This window comes from Lissotriton vulgaris, chromosome 5 (genome assembly GCF_964263255.1).
Source record: "Lissotriton vulgaris chromosome 5, aLisVul1.2, whole genome shotgun sequence".
Taxonomy (NCBI): domain Eukaryota; kingdom Metazoa; phylum Chordata; class Amphibia; order Caudata; family Salamandridae; genus Lissotriton; species Lissotriton vulgaris.
Genome location: NC_141693.1, coordinates 904110877 through 904130900, shown reverse-complemented (window position 1 = coordinate 904130900; position 20024 = coordinate 904110877). Strand labels below are relative to the sequence as shown.

Sequence of the window (20024 nt, the reverse complement as noted above, 5' to 3'; positions counted from 1 at the left end):
CGGCAGAGGCCAGGTGGGTTTGTTTAGGTGCACCTGATTACAATAAAGCGGCCTTTATCACAATATTTTGGTGAATGTGTCAGTGCTTCCCCCCTCACCTACTGGTGTGCCCCAAATAAGCCGTATTAATATGTGCGGAGGTGCTGCTGTCAAAGCGGGCAGCCTTTCAGATGGCGCTTCCCAATGTCCAATGTCAGGAAACAAGGAACATTTACTGCGCGTAATCTCGGCAAGAAGATTAATGGAACTTAAAAGGAGCAGCGTTGGGTTCTCCGAGCCATGCCATGGAAAGCAGGCGTCCTGGGGTCGTCTCAACCGCACTGTCTGCATTGCATTGCATTTAAAAGGTATTATTTTAATGAAATTGAACTTCGAAATGAGAATACCACTAGTGAAAGCATTACATACTGACAGGAGGTGCTCGTATTATATCAACTGATATTTATTAATGATTACTTCTCAAAACATGTTGAAGGCTTTCCTAATGTAGAGCTGCCTCGATTCAGAAAAAATTAGGTCACAGACACTTCAAAAACTAATAACAATAACCACAGTGTTCTCTTTTCTATGAAATATATTGTCGATTAATGGCCTTTAACACTTACATGATTTTTTTTAGTAATGCATTGAAAGATTTGTTTGCAAGCAATAAGTGCCAATTTAACCCTTCGCCTGCTGCGTGGTAGGCATTAACATCAATTTATCATCAACTATGAATCGCGAGTTCCTCTGAAAGTAAATATGAAGGTTGGTAGTGTGCTCGAAATCCATATTGCAGGATGTAATTGCGTCTTATAATTAATTTACCTCAACATAAAAAGCGATAGGTCATTGTATCGCCTTTATCCAAGGTGTTTGCACATGCATTAATGGATATTTTTTGTTCGCTTTGACAATTCGTCATAGCATCACACTGCTACAGTAGGCGAGGGACAGTGGGTAATAGCATAAATACTTGACATTTCTCTACATTTTATCAAACAGTTCACTTCTCTGTCCTTTAATCGCACCCTCCTTTAAAGTTTATCTCAAATGATATGGAAGTGGAATTCAAGGAAAAAAAAGCTTTAAAGAACTCCAACAGGTGACATGGGGAATGTAGAAATGGAGCATTGTGTTATTATGAAGTTCAAAATATATTCAGGGTGATTAATTACTTATTGTAATCTTCATATTACACTCAGTCTATGCATTTGTTGTCGCAGTCCTTACATGATGAGCAATCCCTCTCCTCAGACAAATCGAAAAATGTACCCTTTCTCATGTTACTATCTCCACACAGAACCCAATTTTTATCATTTCACCTTCGTCTATTTCCATAACCCATTTTACTTGCCCACGTTCCATTAAGGTAGTCCACCTTCACTTCCTGTAACATTACCAAGTCATACTGACAAAGGAAGGGAGCAAGGGCTTGTAGGATTGTAACAAGGAAGTCTTGATCTAACTGACGAGTAGTTATTTCCAAAGTTTGCTAGTTCTTGTAAGTGGCCATTGACAACACAGCAGTGCGTTAAATATAAATGCAAGCATGACGCCTTAGGTTGTTAATAAATGCACACACATAAAGCTCCCGACAGAAAGTATCAGTTGTTCCGGACAGGTGTAGTACTCTAAAAAGAGAAAGCACAATAGCTAATACTGCGGTGACATCACCCATTGGGGTCTACATCCTGCATGGATTCTGTCTCATGAGTAGGAACCTGCATGAGAGAAAGAAAACCTTACCTCTAGTTCTTATTGTTTTCTGTGGGCACATTTATTAATATGTACATCTGGTTTACCCTTGTAAGACTATGTATTCCCAAAGATGTAGTGATATGTTAACAGTTGTACGTAGACTTAAGGCCTACTAACTGATGTACAAGGTGAAGGATTCTAGGTGCTCTCAGAATGGTTGGTTTTTCCTAAGCCTATTGTTGACTGAACGTTACATGCTCTTGGCCATAGTACTTAGTGTGGATATCTTATCTTAAGCAACATTTCAGCACTCCTTGTTTTGGAATACCTTCTACTCTATTTAAATGTATTTTCTGTATTCCTGGTATGAATGGCTCCAAACTAAATGGCCAAGAATGAGTTCTGGTGTTGGAATGTGCAGAAGGGTCCAGGTTTGTCCAGTAGACTGTGATGAGTTTTCAACTTCCAGAGAAAATATAGAGAGGACATGATATGAGAGAACTCTCTTAAGGGCATACTTTTCGAGGAGGCCCCCTGCTGCACCCATCTTCCTCCAAAGCTGACTCTAGACACCTGGTTGTGTCCCTTGTAACTAGCAAAGTTTTATGCCTATCCTGGCTGTCACTTGCAACTAGTTGTAATGTATGGATTTAGTGAGAGGGACTGGGAGTGCTGTAAGAAGGGGAGAAGGATGGTTTGTTAAGGCTCAGCTACAGGACTAAAGATGCAGCAAAAGTTAGCAGTGCATCGTGGTGAATGAGGTGACGTCATATTGTAGACATGTTACTGTAGTGTTCGTTGTGGGAAAGACTTTGACGCATCTCCCCATTGAAGTCATCGCATGAGTCCCAGAGAAGCTCCTCCAGATCGCCAGTGCCTTGAATATTTGTTTATTTACGTACTTAATGCAGGGATCGCCAGGGATCTCAAAGCTCTTCGTAACTGGCTTCATGTCTTTCTCTGAAAGACTATTGAGAAGTGTTTTCTTTGTGAGGCCGAGCGCGATCTGTACGCATTTATCCACTTGATAAGGCTCCACCCCGACTATACGTCAGAATGTTTGACGTCTGAAGGAGTGTTCCTGTTATCCTTAACATATTGCCATCAGCATGTTTGGTGCACACTTCCGACAGTTACACGAATGGATGCAAGAAATAAGGTTATATAATCATTCTATCTTATTAATAACTAAATAACATGTAAATGTTCTATTTTCTTTTTTCCGAGTTAAATGATGTACTTTGTAGCTTCGCTACCAGTTATAGAACAAACATCTAGGCACTTATAGAGGTATGGTGCCCACTTTTTACAGCCTAAAAAGTTAGCATAACAAATAGCAGAAGGCAAATAAACAGCATTGTCACTCTTAACATTGCTGCATTCAAATAGATGCCTTAGTAAAAGCCAGGGAGATGGGGAAACAGGCTGCGTTCAAAGCATACATTTCTGCTTGGCGTAGTTTATAATTGTGGGGTTTTCACCAAGCTAGCTGAGTGGGTTGAGCAAGTGGCTATAGACAGTTCCAAAACCGGAAGTGTTCCGTTCACAGACCCTTGGTGCTTGTTTACAGTCAGAGATGTAGCTCTGCTGTTTGGGTTTGCTCACAGATAAAGAGTGGCTTTGACCCCAGTCTCCCGAGCACTTCCGCCAAGCGGCACCACTGCCAAGCCCAGGGCTGTGACAAGGTGTACGGCAAGTCTTTGCACCTTAAGGGGTATGCGGACAAACAAACTTTTATTCTTCTGTTATGTTCCTTGCTTTATCTGCACTGGATATGAAAAATGTCCTGTGCGCCATGTGGCTTTTTAACTGTAATTATGGTGGCCGCACCTTTCGCAACACTTGATGTTTAACGTTCATTCTTGTTTTGTCGGCACTAGATATGGAAAATGTCCTGTGCGCGGTGTTTTACTTTAGTTCTAGTGTCACATGCACTTTATTTGTTAATATGGCGGTCGTGCAAGGGGGAGTGAGTTGCTGGCTACTCTACTTTCTGTTACCTTCTGTGTGGGGACAAAGCTTGACTTCCTGATCACAAGGGCTTTGTTTTTTCCTTTGTCACTTTATTTTTCACTTTTTACTAAGAGAGACACAGAGAGTGATGGAACTAAGCAGAGCCCAAATGAGATAGTGTGGCAGAAAGAGAGAGGGGTATAAGGGGTATGTTGAGCCAGAGAGAGAAAAAGAGGGACATAGGAAGTAAGATAGATATAGGTATGAGCATACGTACACAGTTATCTCTACTATAATCAGACACTGGAACAGACCAGGCATTGTAGACTGCACTTAACCCACATGAAATCACACGTGGGAGACCTGCTTTGGCAGTGAATTGTATATGGAATTTCTGAGTTTGAGTTGCATGGTCAATATTTATGTGTCACTTTCATAAGTATTTAGACTGTGTTTCTGTTTTATACTGTTTCTGCCAATATGTAACCTTGAGCCACAGTTTCGGTCGATTTAGATTGCAGTGGCTCAGTTTATTTGGTGATTCCCAATTCCAATCATGGGTAAAACATGGCTTGTTGAACATAGATGATATGTACTTGCAAATTGTTGGATTGTGTATTGCATTTTAGGTTTTCAATTTGACCAATTTTTTTACTTCTTACAAACAAAATATGAGTGTCTTCCTGGTCGAGGACCACACTGCTTTTTCTCTTATCTGTCTTGTATTAGGACCCTGCTGGACTATGGGGTGAAAGAAAGCTTGAATAAGCAGTTACCTATGTTATATGACATCTCTTTTTTAATGTTATAACTGAACTTTCACAATTGCTTTATTAACCTTCCTGTTTTATCATATTTGCTTGAAAATGCACCATTTGTCCACTCTTTTTTCAACATTTTCTCGGGGGAGAACCTGCCGGAACCACCCCGAACCTCGCTTAGGTTGTTCGGGCTAGCTAGCTACGCTCGCTCGCTGCGGTGCAGTATGCCAATAATTTTACGCTTCATCACTTTCAAATGTCACCAGCCGCCACTGCAACTCAGCTGGGATAATGCCAGAGACGTTTAATGACATAGGCAAAGTGGACTCGGGCCTAGGTCCCCAACCTGTCAGGGGCGCCCTGACAGAGCCAGCTCTATTCTGCAGTCCTGATTACATAATTAAATAATTCTAAAACAGATAGTTTTAAATTCTGTTATCCTTTATTTTTAACGTGGGAGTGGAGTTTTTTACTGACATTTTGCAGGGAAATGTTGTGTTTGTGTTTCATGCAACATCCTTAAAGAAAAAGTTTCTTTTCAATCAAAACTGGACCCCACAAATGAGAAATGAGAGGGGGTCATATTTGCATTAATATTAGTGAACTGCTGTTGTGTTACAATATTGCAAACACACGCCACTATTCCTGAATATTAGATGTAAACACATTTAGAATTTGGGAATGAGCGTGCCTGTGCACTGTCAGTGACCTGGCCAACTGGGTATGAATGAGCCGAAATTGGAACATAAATTCAAAGCTTTCCTGAAGAAGGGCCCAAAAATATGTTTGGACCAGGATCCCAAAATCCTTAAGATGTTCAGAGATAATGTACTGGGAAGACATCAGGTACGAGTCTTGACGTTTTTCCCAGCTGCGACAGACCCCTCTTGTTGCTTCGCGCAGCAGCAGGATTTTTTTGCGATGCCAGGGATATTTTGTATTGAGAGAGATCAAAATTAATAATTTTAAGGTTACACACTGACTTACTTAGTTTCTAGGAGCAGAGGGACTGGGAGATGAATTTCTCAGGGTTTGCCACAAATGCTAGCCAAAGTCACGTCTTGCTTTCTCAAACATGCTTGAAAATGCACTATTTGCTCACTCTTTTTTCAAACAGTTCTGGGGGGAAACCCCCCAAACCTCCCTCATGAAGGTCAGGCTTGCTCGCTACGCGAGCTCGCCACCGGGTACTCATCTAGAACTTTTATGCCTCACCACTTTCAAATGTCACCAGTCGCCACTGACAGAATGTATTTTCTCAACACTGCCATAAATGTCACTGTGGAAAATTGGGATAGAATTCTGACCAATTAGCTTCTTTTACCCACAAACATCTGATACAACATTGGACCTTATGGAATGTCAAATAATTAGAGATATCCAGAATCTGCTGTTTTAAGTATCAAATGGAAACTTTGCATATTAATAAAAGGCAAGTGCAATCTTAAAACTTAAATCCTGACATCAAACTCAAAGAGGCAGATAAAAGTGGAGCCATTGCACCAATAGATAAACAGGAATATCATCCGGAATCAATGAGACAAATCTTCAATACAAATATATCATTGCTGGATAATCCAACACTTGAGTTTTCAAAAATTTTAAACACAGCATCAAAGACTATCATTGATATAATGAAGAAAAACTGGAATAACTTAGTTGACAAGACACTACCCTTCTTTAAAAGGAGAACCTACTGGTGGTTTACAGAAAAATATGAATTTGAGAGATTCTTTAATTGGAGCAGAAAGGAGATTTCCGACAACAACACAAAATACTACATTAAAAAGAAAAGAACAAAGGCTTCCCATGACTTACTACACTAATTGAAATGTTGACACAAAATCAGATCATTGTTTACACCCAAACAATGGAAAAAACTGTAAGATCCAAAAACATTGACACATTTAACTTGTGAATATGACTTTGTAATATACACAGTCATGTGTCTGTGTGACACGCTAAGCTGGTTCCACTCAATCTCTAAGCATTACCTATTGTTGGATGGCAGGTCCTTCTAAAGAGATAGATGGAAAGAAGGCCAAATGATCAGGCTCAGTAGCTCAGAGTACCAAATTCTCAGAGTCCAGACCAGGGCTAACTAGGAGCTCCACCCAGTCTCGTCTGACTTTCCTCAGTATTTGGGAAAGTAGTAGCAAAGGTATAAATGTGTACAGGAGACCAGAATTCCATTAAAGATGCAAAAGGTGTGACATTGGCATTCTTCAGTGGTAAAAAGACCTAACTAAAGCACCCACTACTTTGCAGCAACAATTTTGACAACCTCCAGTTGTAAAAGCAACTCATGATAGGTCAGATGGGGCCTGCTGAGCTCATCTGTTCTAGCATTGAGGGATCCCACCAGGTGATTTGTCTTCAGGGTTATTCCATGAAGGTCCAGCCACAGCCAGAATCTCAGCGCTTCCTGGCCATGACCACAGGCTGTCCTGCTAGTTACAGTGCTAGATAGAAGTTATGTTTTCCATCAGGACCTGGATAGATTTGTGTTTTTGCCAAAGGCCCATGATGTCCACCTCTTTTGCCATTTTCACCTCGCCAAAGGGCCACCACAATTCAAATGATGATGCATACATTACCATGTCAGCTCTGGGTAGCACCCTTTAGCCACCACCATAGTTCCAAGACCACCTCTTCAAAAACACAGCTAGTGCCCAGGAGACACCCCAGATAATGGGCCACAGTAAGCAGAGCCCATGTGTGCATCTAGTCATGAGAATGTATACGACCAGAAGACCAAGAAGTTTACAGTCCATGTTGAAAAACATGAATAAACTCAAAACATTAGAATCATATCCTGAATGCCCCAGATGCCCTGCAGGGGTGTGATGGCTTTGCTATGTATCCAGGACAGCCCCTTTTTAGGAAATCCTCTGTACCGATTGAAGGTAGAATTTCGGTTCAATGATGGAGATCTTAGTGAGGACAACAGTTGGTTCTCAACTGCCAGAGACAAGTGCCTTCCTTCAACAGTTAATTGCCAAACTATGAGAATTTGTGTACCTCAGATCTGTGAAGAAGGCCCGCAACCACTGACATCACCATGGTAAATACCTGGGGGCGAAGGAGTGAAGCTGAAGAGGATACTGAACTGCAAGTGTTCTGACCCCACAACAAAGAGGACAAGATGCCATTAGTGCAGCCGGACAGCTACATGACAGTATACCTCATGCAAATCCAATGAAACCCTCATACCATCAATATATAGAACAGAGACGACCCGGTCTAGAGTTAACATCTTGAATTTGTCATTCTCAATGATGGTGTTTCAGAAGCAAAGGATGGCGGGCAAGATACTGCTCACCATATCAGAGAAGGCATGGGTGTCCCTCCCTATTGCACTGGGCCATATAGGAAGGGTCATTTTGCCTTCACACCTACTATTTTCTGAATTTCGTTTTTTTTGGCATTTGGACTCTGCACACTTTAATACTGCTAACCAGTGCTAAAGTGCACATACTCACCCCTTATAATTGGACTACACCTGATTGGCACATTTAAATTACTTGTAAGTCCCTCATATAGGATACTACATGGTACCCAGGGCCTGTAAATTAGATGCTACTAGGGGGCCTGAAGCACTCATTGTGCTATTGCAGCCGGAAGTGCAGTTTTGAACTGCCAATTAGACCTGGCAAAATAATCTTTTTTCTATGCCTAACATTCCTTTTAATACATATATGTTACCCCTAAGTTAGGCCCTAAAAAGTCCATAGGGCAGGGTACATTGTAGTTAAAAAGAAGGGCTTGTGTTTTAAGCTTTACATGTCCTAGTAGTAAACAAAAATCCTACATTCATTTTTCAGTACTGTGAGTTGTACTCTGCCATAGGATAACATTTGGTTACCCTTATTGCATTGTTGAAATGATACCTTCGGTTTGGGAGCAGGTTGAAATATCATGTTTAGACAAAATATTTGTAATTTAAAATCCAATTTAATGGAAAAGTCAGATTTTTTGTCACAATTCTGAAAATGCCAACTTTAAAAAGTTACCATTTTCATGCCCTAACCATTTTAGTGCCTCTGCTAGTGCCTTGGGTCATATGACTGTGAATGGCTCTGCTGTTGGGATTGTTTGTATTTCTGTTCGCCTGTGAGACAAAGGGGACTGGGTGTAGGCAGGATGGGCCATGCTGCCTAAATCGCTGTGGGAGAAGCTGTTCCCTGACCCACTTACATTTCAAAGTGCTGTCTCCAGCATACACACAAAGGAACTTGACACCAGCCTTTTGTTACCCCAAACATCTTGGAGCCCGAACAGGGAAAGGGAAGAACTTTCCAAAACCAGATGTGGGAGTAACCTAGAAGACTACCCCATGTCAAAGGCTGGCACCAGGTATACATATTGGACCCTCAGAGCAAATCTTCAGTACAATCCTGGACCTGTTGAAGACTTCAGAAGGGCTCCAGGGAAATGCCTTTCTGCTTGAGGCCTGCCTTGTTCCCCCGAGTACTGCCCTAATGCCACCAGAGGACTGTTCTACTGATAGAGGCTTGTGTTGCTGCTTGAAACCCAAGACTACCAGAGAGACTCCAAAGGCTGTTTGGTTGGCATCCTGTCTGAGGACATAACAAGCTCTAGAAACCGTGAACCCTGTACCCGGCCTCTGCTCCTGTTAGTCTTAACCTCCCCCAAATGGTGGAGTCCTGGACCCTTGGAAGTGGTGTTGGGGGTGCTGCTCATGCCTAACACTAAAAGTTGGGACTTTGAAAATGTTTGAACAAAAACTGTCAGAAGAACCGACAGAAGACTGAAACTTACCTGCCAGCTAATTAGCCCAAGGTGCATCTCGGATGGTTTGACTTTGAGGTAGCTCCTGCTACGTTCTTCTCTGCAGCAGCAAATTCTGTTCAGTTGTACCTCCGAGTGACTGTACCTGGCCTTGTAGTGCCTTCTTCAGCTACAGATTGCAACTTTGTCCCATGGGAGGTTTTCGACTTCCAAAAAAGTGTATAAGTCTGAAGGTAAAAATCGTTACTGGGTTCGATAGTAGCAGGCTCCCCATCAACAACGACAAATTCCTCAGCCTGGAAATCCAGCTTCTGCCGCCCTGAGCTTTTTCCCGCCATCGTCAATGGCTTTACTGAGACCTCATCCAGGACTCTTCAGTCACAACAATTATTTCTCGGACATAGCAAGCTTCCTTGCCCCGCTGAACTCTACTTTCTACTGGACTTTTCTTCAAAATTTCTTCTAACTCCGAAGGTAAGCCTAGACCGGGTCCAATTGACCTCATGCATCCAACCCACACTCGATAAGTCAATCTTATCTTTAGACTTTGGACCAGTATTGCGCAACCTGATTCCCGCGTTTGGCGCTTTGATCTTTTAGACACTAGATTTCAATAAAAACAGTAACAAATCTCAACACTGGATCTACTGATTAGATTTAACTCCCCCACTTCAAAGGCACAACTGGGTATAAGCACTTCACCGCTGACACCACCAACTCAGTACACTATGGACCTTAGGACACTCAGCCAGGAAGAAGGACTACTGGCTGCTGAAAGGACTGACACTCTACTGGACCCTGCTTGATTTTGCTGGACTCCTGCTCTGCTGAGCCTGCCATTTGCCTGGTGGTGGGAAAGACTGGACCTGACTCTCTACATCCTTGGAACCAAGTGACTCTAAGGGCTTGCCTCCTGTTTGGAAGTCTTAGGGACATCAACAACTTCATTCAACTCTGCTTCACCTGCTGGACTCTGCCAAATGTTCGTCCTGCCCTGCCAAAAGGTGTCAATCCAGTCTTGGGCCTTCAAGCGGGGTTCTGCAGCTGTGTTCTCCCAAAATCCATGCATCGCCTGCTTTGCACCAGTCAGAACCGATGCATTTGCCTTCGATACTGATGCAGTGCCGCTTTTGAGACTCCACGGGTCGACAGCACGGCTCAACAATGATGCATGACCTACATTATAAGGGGTTCAACGACGGCACAGGTGCTACTGTGAGGTTCAACATCGATGCAATGTCTTCATCGTAAGGGGTTTGACAATGATACAAGATCCAACTGCAAGGCTCCTCTACGATGCAGTGCCTTCATAGTAAAGGGGTTCCATGAAGAAGCGGGACCGACTGCATGACTCGGAACTGTCGCAGTCGCACGTCGACACATCCTCTGGAAAGGTACTGGTTTCACCGTGGCCTGCTTGGCTTCTTTATCTGACCCACGCTCCATCAATCACTGTCAGCTTGACTTTTCATTTTGCCCCAGTCTAACACAACCAGATGTCCCCGGTTGACGCTTTATGCTTTTAAGCACTATATTTCAATGTTCCAAAAAACTGAAAATTCATAACTTCGGTTCTACTTATTGGATTTTTGTCATGTTTGTCTTGTTTTGTTAATTGAATTAAGCCCTATATTTCTAGCATGTGTGTGCTGTGTTCACTGTTTTACTGTTTTAAGTGTTGCACATATACTTTACACATTGCCTCTTAAGTTAAATCTCACTGCTCTGTGCCAAGCTGCCAAAGGGTGAGCACAGGTTAATTTGGGGGGTGTATCTGACTTACCCTAACTAGAGTGGTGGGCCCTACTTGGACAGGGCACATACCTCTGCCAACTAGAGAACCCATTTTTAACAGTGTGGAATTTTTCTTGTGTTGTGTTTTCACTTTATTATTGTTTGTGTGCATCATAAAAACTTCACACAGTGCCTCTAAGTTAAATCTGATTGTTTTTGTGCCAAACTATCAGAGAACTAGGAACATGTTTTTATATAGTGACTTTTGTGGTTCACCCTAACAATGATTGTGGTTGTTGCTTAAGTAGGGCTTCCACCCCTGCAAACAATAACTCAACCAAGAACTACATTTCTTACACTCTCAACAAGCAAACAACATTCAAAGACTTGCACACTAAACAGGTAGTGTGGGAGAACAAAGGTACCCCGAAATGTGAACCTTGGGTAAGTGTATGTTTAGAGAGAACAATGGTTCAGGGTTGGCCTCAATGGGACCAGAGCAAGAGATTAAAAGTCCCGGGAGGGGACAGCGGGACAACAAAAAATCAGGATCTGAATATGCCAACACTGGCGTCGCATGAGATGTCAAATACCGAATGCACCACTTGTGCAACACTTCACTAACCAAGGGCATACTGAAGACGAACTACATTGGCAGGTAATTAACGTGATCCACTCACAGACCCAGAACTCTGACATCAGTGGTATCTCAATAAGGAGGAACTTAAATGGATTTTACGTATGAATAGTCTCCATACTGGACTGAACCGCATTGAGGACTGGACTAACTTGATCTGAATAATATGCCTCTTTTTCTAGAAATATGATACCATGGCAATTGCACTTTGCTTAAACGCCGACGCTGTTTGGTCAATGTTGTATAATGTCTCCATAATCTAATAATATACTAATGATTAATTGACATTCAACACAATTTGTTATCTGTACTTTATGCATGCGCCTACGCTGGATTTCAATGTTGCACATTGTTACCACAATTGATGTATATGTGATGTCTGCTGAAGTGCTACCCTGTAATCCATGATGATACTAGTATAATTATCGACTCCTACCTTTCCTTTCTCACCCCTCACTTCCTAACCTATTCCCGTAGTGCATGTCACCCATCATGGCGCCCACTAATCACTATGACCAGTTCACTTGCCGCTCTAGTAGTCGCGTGGTGCACGCATGCGAACCATCACTACTTCCCTATATATTCATTGACCGGCATACAACAGGCACCTTCGAACCTTCGAACCAAGCTCATTTCAGCTACTATGAAGAAAGTTAACGCACAGGCTTTCTTAATCTTTCACAGGCAGCGGATTGACGCACTTGCGTCTCACCGTACCTCTCCCCTTATTTCAGGCACTTCTTCGCTCGAACAGGAACCACCCGAGAAGCATGCCAGGGATGAGACATTGATCTCCCCTGTACCCAATCCTCAGTAAGCGTCACAATGAGAACACGGTCTCCGTTACAGTTCCTTGCCTCCGAATTCTGTTGCCCCTTAGGCACTGCTTATATGTCTTATAGCAATCCTTTGAAGCCTGCGCGTTCCTATGCTCCCAAGCTGCCACGGTTAGGACATCGTTCCTTTCCTAGATACCACCCGGTGGTCCACATCCTGGGCCAAAAATAAGTCGAGCTTCCCCCACCTTATTCCTTGTCTAGTTAGCACAATATAGTCGTCACTTCCTGGATCTGCATGCATGTTTACATTTTAAATATTAATTTCACCACAAGCATGGATTCACCTCTGCACATTAGTTCAGTCTCAGCTCAGTGAAACTGATCACATTCGGTCCCCAGCATGTGATGGACCAACCTACATTCCTATGTTTTCAACCATGAGACTTGAAAAGTCCCATCTTCCCACCCCTAACCTCTCTTTCTCTTCTTCTTCCCTTGACCCCACCCATTTTTTTCCTCCCCCCTTTTCCACTCCCCTTCCCCTCCTCCCAGCCTTATTTAGGCAACCTCTCAGGCATTCTGATTCCCTAGTCCTGATGATGATCCCATAACCGCTGTTGGGGATCAAAACGTCTTCGACAACCACATCTTAACTCCAACAGTTATTTTTGATTTATGTGGAGTATAAGATGTTCTTTTTATTGTGACTATTGTTATTTTTGCATGACCACAAAGTCACCTTGCAGTCATATGCCTGAGGCAGCCGCAGCCTGTGGAGGGAGTTGCAGTGGAGCAGAGAGGCGGGGCGGGGGAGGGGCAGGGTGGGGGGTGCTAAAAGCCGGCATATGGATAATTGGAGGTAAATAAACAATTTAATTAATAAAACGAATTTCGTAGCGTGCCCTACATCGCAAATGCGATGCAGCGCGCGCTACGAAATTTGTTTTATTAATTACATTGTTTATTTACCTCCAATTATGCATATGCCGGTTTTTAGCACCTTCCACCCTACTCCTCCCCCACCTCTCTGCCCCACCGCAACTCCCTCCACAGGCCGGGGCTGGCATGAGGTCAGGAAATCTGTTGATTTCCAAGAACCCCGTCGCCTCCTGCTCACTTCATGATACTGTATGTATTTTTCGTGTTTATCGAGTATGTGAATAACTAAAAATACCTTCTATTTGGACAGTAATATAAAATGTAAATATGGGTATACTTGTAAAGCGCACTGTGACTCCAAGGAGTATCCTGGCGCTAAAGACCACTGGGGAACCCATCCTGGTTTTCCCTGTGAGATGGTCTTTTTCTGGGTATCTCCAAGGTGAAACCAGGCAGGCCGTTGTAGAGATGAGGCAAGCTTAATGCCCAGAGTTGCCGAGTGTGTTCCCTGGTTAGAGTAGGCACCAAGGCGAGAATTATCGCGTCCGTTTGACCCTGGTCCACGACCCTGCCGCATCTGGAATTGAACCCTGGTCCCCGGCCGTTCTCTGCTTAGGGGGTCTGCCGCCTCTAACCAGTGAGCCACACCACTCCACTTGATTGTAATTTTGTCATAAAGGTTATGTATTTTTCTTGAAAGGGTCCGCTGTCTCTAATAACATACTTGTGATGAGGAGGACATGATATCCGTCACTTTTGTGGCGGAGTAAAGCTGACCGCCATACTCTAACTCAAGCCATACGTCTGTAATGGCCTGGGTTTAAGGGGTTACCTGATTATAAACCATCGCCTTGCAAAGCCAGATGCCGTCATCTATCGACCCCCAAGACCAGTTTCAGAAAAAAGTTTCCTGATGCAGTCTGGCGCCTGGAGGAATTCAAAAGATGAGGAATCTGCAGTCAGAAATATCCATCAGACCACATTTCTTACAGTAACATCAAGTCAGATTAAGTTTATTTTCAATTGCTTACCGCACAATTGCATGGCGCAAAAATACGAGGAACTGAAAAGATCTGTCATCTGATGTCAAATGCATGTGTGCATTACCTGATGTGTTTTTAATGTTCATGGTTTGTAACCGAATATCACTGGACGTGTGCTTAGTACAACTCATACTAATAATATAGAAACTGCTATGTTTCCTCCTCCGTAGCTGCATTAGTATGGTAATGTACCATTTGAATCATGCCACCTGCCGCAAATAAATACACTGATAACACATGAGTGAACAAAACTTACAAAACAAACTATGTGTTAATACCTTAATGTAAACGGTCTCTAAAGCTGGATGCAGACTGCTGGTGAGATCGTGTTTCCAAACAGTCCATGTCTCTTTTATTGGAGAAGGAAGAGACATTATTTCTCCACTTATTTCAAACCAATTGTTGCCCTTGTGCAAATAATAAAAAAAAAGATTTATAGAGTACATTTAAAAATACTTAAACCAATTCAATTCACACCACGATATATCTTGTGATTATAGAAATAATGCACTTACCCCTGGTTCTTGTAATAAACGTCTTTCCATTTTGTTTATACACTTCCTGTAAAATTCAGGCCTTCTCTGAACGTACAATCCTTCATCCTCTATATTACGCGGGTTTGTGTCTTCTGGGAGCTTAAATCTATAACCAACTTTAGAACAAAAGTTATTAGCAAATACGTAAAACTAACATGAAATTTAACAAATATGAAAGTATATTTTAGGGATTCTCTCATCATGTTTAAATGTCTATATAAATGAATTAAAATTGGACTTGGGTATGCTTACCTATTTATTTATATTTGATATCGCCCTGTTCTATCAGCTAGGTGTTAGTGTAATTTATAAAACAACACAATTTGAGACCTAGCCTTGTCTAAATTATGATTCATAGCACAACGCATAAAGCATAACACAACTCATAAAAACAGTCTTGAACAAGGGTTTAGCGGATCAAATGTAGGCCAAGACATGTGTAACTGTAGGAGGGAGAGATAGGGAGAGAGAAGGAGATTAACAGCACAAGAGCAAGAAGCAGGATCAATAGAAGCAGAAAACAGATAAAGAGAACATAGAACGTCTTTCTACAGCAGGTAGAGATTAATGGGACCACAGGGAAGGACAAAGGGGTGAAATTAGAGCAAGGATTAGTTAGAAGGAGGAACCAGTGCACACAGGGATCTCATTTTCAGAACTCTTAAACTCTTATTTCACATACATGTTAAATAGGCAGGTTATAATTGTTGTCCAAATCTTGTTGGTGTCTCATCACTTCAGGGATTCCACAGAGTAGGCTAACCGATTCAGTGATTCAATAGACCAAATGGATTTTGAGTAGTTTTTAGGTATCGCCTGAGCCAGCGCATGCACGGCTCTGGCGAGACATTTAGTGAGTGGGCTTTAAAAAGCTGACCACAGCTTTTTGGGTGGCATAGAGCATACGGTTACGCGCACAGTAACACGCATTCCTCGCATCGCTCGCCACTTTCACGGCTGTGTCACTTTCACGGCTGCGCGGCCAATGCTTGTCTGACTTAACTTGCTGTAACTCCCTAGCCCCAAAAATGCTGTGTCTACTTCCCGAGTTCTTCTATGGCTCACTGCCCCCATATGTAATTTCCTGCCGTGCCCGCTCTAGCACATTCTTCTCTGCCTTGTAAGATTTATATCTCTCTCATTAACACATGCCTCTCTTGCCTGTACAAAAGCAGCCAGTGTTAACTTGCTGTACCTCCCTAGCCCCTCAAATGCTGTGTCTGCTTCCCGACTTCTTCTCTGGCTCACTGCCCCTATACATCATTTATCCACCCCATCACGTTTTCCTTTTGTCATGAGCTCGGCCTTGCGTGATACGGCGCATGCAGTCTGCACTCATTGGCACCTGCCATCTAAACTGGTTAGGTTACGTCTGCCTCCCATCTCTCTTCTACTCTTCTTACCGTCTCCTCCACTTTTCTCCCTTTACTCCAGTCTCTTTCCCCCTCGTTCATTATCCCTCCAGCATTTCCCCTTTCCACCCCACTCTCTGCCCTCCCCGTTTCACATCCAATCCGCTTTCTCCCCCGATTTCCTTCTCCTAAGCCCCGCCCATGTTTCCTCCTCCCCTCTCTCTCTCCTCCTCCCTACCTCGCCACCCCGTTACTTCCCCTCCCCTCTTTCTTTCTATCGGCTCCTCCTCTTGTTCCTGGAGATCCTCTTCTTGTCCTGTGTTGCCTTGCCCTCCCCCATGCTACCCGTCTGCTGGCTTGGGGGCAGGGGGAAGGGCCCCGCCGGCTCTAGTTTTTGGGCTGATCATGGCTGAAAGCGGACACCCCTCTGGGCTTTACTTGTGATGAAGCTTGAGTCAGTTAGGCGCACACTACGCCTTGTGTGTAAACACCCCAGCCAGTCCTGGGGCTGTGGGCAGACACACACCCTTTACACCCCCCAAGAGGCCCTGGCTCTCCGGAGCTGGGCACTGCCTGACCTCCCTGGCTGGTCCTGGTAAGTCCCTCATAGTGCTCCCCGTGCAGCATGGCATGGTGACATCCACGCCTATGCATGCCAGTGGCGCTTCTGTTTTTCACCTCTGGCCGGTCTTACCTGTCTGCCCTCGTTGCGCTGACCTCTGCCTGTCCTGACCTCTGCCCTGCCCTATGTATGTTCCCACCTTTGAGTGTCCTCGCCTGAGGTGCTTCATCTTGCCTGTGTGCCTACCTCTGATTTGCGTCACATGTGCCCTCGCCATTGCGGGTCGTCATTTCTACCCTCGCGGTGCCCATGTTCTTGCTACCCTCACCTGCCTGTTCTTACTGTGCCCACCTCTGTCTGCCCACTTGAGCTCTCACCTGCCTGACCTCACCCCTGTCTGCCCACTTGAGCTCTCACCTGCCTGCCCTCACCCCTGCCTGCCCACTGAGCTCTCACCTGCCTGCCCACTTGAGCTCTCACCTGCCTGTCCTCACCCCTGCCTGCCCACTTGAGCTCTCACCTGCCTGCCCTCACCCATGTCTGCCCACTTGAGGTCTCACCTGCCTGTCCTCCCCCCTGTCTGACCTCTTGAGCTCTCACCTGCCTGTCCTCACCCCTGCCTACCCACAGTGTTTATAATGGACTGGTACTGTGGTACTTGAGCTCTCACCTGCCTGTCCTCACCCCTGCCTGCCCACTGGGTTCTCACCTGCCTGTCCTCACCCCTGCCTACCCACTTGAGCTCTCACCTGCCTGACCTCACCCCTGTCTGCCCACTTGAGCTCTCACCTGCCTGCCCTCACCCATGCCTGCCCACTGAGCTCTCACCTGCCTGCCCACTTGAGCTCTCACCTGCCTGCCCTCACCCATGTCTGCCCACTTGAGGTCTCACCTGCCTGTCCTCCCCCCTTTCTGACCTCTTGAGCTCTCACCTCCCTGTCCTCACCCCTGCCTGCCCACTGAGCTCTCACCTGCCTGTCCTCACCCCTGCCTACCCACAGTGTTTATAATGGACTGGTACTGTTTCAGGGTTAAACTTTATTTTATTTTGCTCAACTACCTTAAGACATTGCAAAATATGTAAAACAGCATAATTAGATATAGTTTCAATAATATTTAAATAATTGATATAAATCCATATCACATTAAACAACCATTGGCATAGCCATTAGGTCTCACCTTAGGACCCTTATAAATGTTTACCATGCAACAGTTCATTTTGTTGCACAAAGGATATTGTGCTGGATAACTAAACACATAAGGTCCCAAAAGCTAGACCTATTGGCTACGACAATGCTTGTTTATTCGAACCATGAGAGTTTTTGGTTTCTTCAATTTATTTTAGCGTCCAGATATTGGCACGGCAGGGCATAACTATTCAAGCTATGAAAGGTGAATAACTTTAAAGATGATGCGGGTTATTTAAAGTTGATTCTGGCTTCTTGTGGGAACCATGTGTGGGAATCACCTTAAATTCAGAAAATCTCTGAAAACTTTTTTGTTTAGTTCATTGTAACATCTATCTGCTGGCTCATATCAATTTTCCTGATATAAATCATATTCCCTGTAGCTTTCTCTCAGTTTCTATGCTAGGTGTCAACAGCGCGGAGATACTCCTTTGGGAGTTTATTCATAGCGCTTTATAAACACGCAAATAAATAAAATAAATAAATTGCAGTTCTCTCAAGACTGCAGTACTGTGATCATATGATATTGACATTGAGTGTAGGATCACAATGCATGATGACAGCGTTGATGTCAGCACTCCAAGTAGGAATGCATTTTCACAGTCAGTATGGCACGGTAGGATTACACATGCATTCAAGAAATTGTGGTGCATTAGTCGCATTGAGCCAGCTACACATGCTGTTATACAAACGTTGTATACTGTTGGGCATGGCAGTGCTTAAACTTAATGAGATATCTCCACAACAAATTAAAGACCGGTGAGAGCAGCATTCGGAGCGTATATATAAAGATAACAAGCATTTTCAATGCAATAGGTCTCAAATTTACAAGAGTTTGAGCTATTGACAATAGCTTAAATTCTCGCAAATGCGAGCCCTATTACATTGCAAATATTTTGTGTTTACAAGTGCCCCATGCTGCGCTTTTATGTTGATAGAGGCCTTGCCCCTTTCTTTAGACGACCTGTGTCTAAAGAAAGGGACGTGGCCGCCATTAAAGTGAAAGCACAGTAGAGGGTGCTTTTACAAAGAAAAACATTTGTTTGTCAAGTTGACTAACAAATGCTGTTGGACATGGCCCTTTTGGCAGGTTCACCCCAAAACTTTTTGCATTCTCCTAGCCTTTTTCTGTAACCTGGTGTTGGTGATTTTAGGCCACTGCGCACTTTAGCACTGTGGCCCAGTGTAAAGTGCGTGCGCTCTCTGTGTATGTGTGGTGAGACTGGCCTGCCCTCCCATAGGAATGCATGGGGGAGATGTGTGTCCCTGGTAGTTCCTGGTATGAGAGGTGTGCAGGGGCGAGTTTAGTATGTGCAAACTTGTGAGAATAAATCCCGCACGATGGTGTGCGCAGATTTGTTGTGACTAGTGGAGAAGGCAACTTTTCGAAGTTGGCATTTCTGTGTGCATTGTGTCTGCCTGCGTGATGTGAATTGCATGTCTGGCTTGTTATTGACAGGGGCTCGCTGGTGTGTTTGGCTCCAAGATCCAGGATGAGTCTGCCCGGTGGTGAATAGGGAGATCTGCATGTAGATGGGAGGGAAGAGTTGCACCTGGGACCAGAATAGGGCTGTGCCTTCCCTCCACAATGCTGGCTCCACTTCCTGTGGTGCGTCTGATGTCCCTGGCCTGTCCTATGAATAGAGAGGGAGCTGAGCAAAACAAGGTGCTCCTGAACCAGTTGTATCTTGCCCTACAGTTGAGAACAAAGGATTCAGTGGTATAAGAAGGGGCTGTGACCCCATGTAAAATGTTCCCTTTTGGAATCCTGACAGAAGTGGGCTTGTTGCTGGTGGGGCCCAGGAGGGACCAGCATGGGGGCTGTCTCCTTGCTGGAGTGCCCTGTGTGCTGGCACCTGGGCCCTACATTGCCTCCCTGATGCCCAGGACTTCTTGGACCTTCTACCTTTACTTTTCCTTTGCCCAGGCTTGATGGAGCCTTCCAGCGTCTGGGGAGCGCTTTGTGATCCTGAGGAGGAGCGCTTTATTTTTGATTATAATTTGCCAAACTGATGAGGAGCACGAGGGCTCCGCAGCGCGGCGCTGCAACCTTTCCCAGGGGAATCCCGACGTAGGGATTCCCTCCTGCTGGAGGGGAGAGAGGCGTGAGTCCACCCCGCATGTTGCTGCTTATTTCATTATTTTTATGCGCGGGTGCCCACCCTGCAA

At 44.2% G+C, this 20024-nt stretch overlaps 1 protein-coding gene across 1 annotated transcript in view; it reads right to left on the bottom strand.

Annotated features, from left to right (window-relative positions):
- Nucleotides 1-20024, bottom strand: part of CC2D2B (coiled-coil and C2 domain containing 2B) — a 1912120-nt gene that overhangs the window by 1289381 nt on the left and 602715 nt on the right. The window contains exons 12-13 of the mRNA XM_086919535.1: nucleotides 14734-14870; nucleotides 14497-14625 (exon numbers count right to left, since the gene is read on the bottom strand). Coding sequence (XP_086775661.1) covers nucleotides 14497-14625; nucleotides 14734-14870 — 266 coding nt within the window. The remainder of the gene's footprint in view (nucleotides 1-14496; nucleotides 14626-14733; nucleotides 14871-20024) is intronic.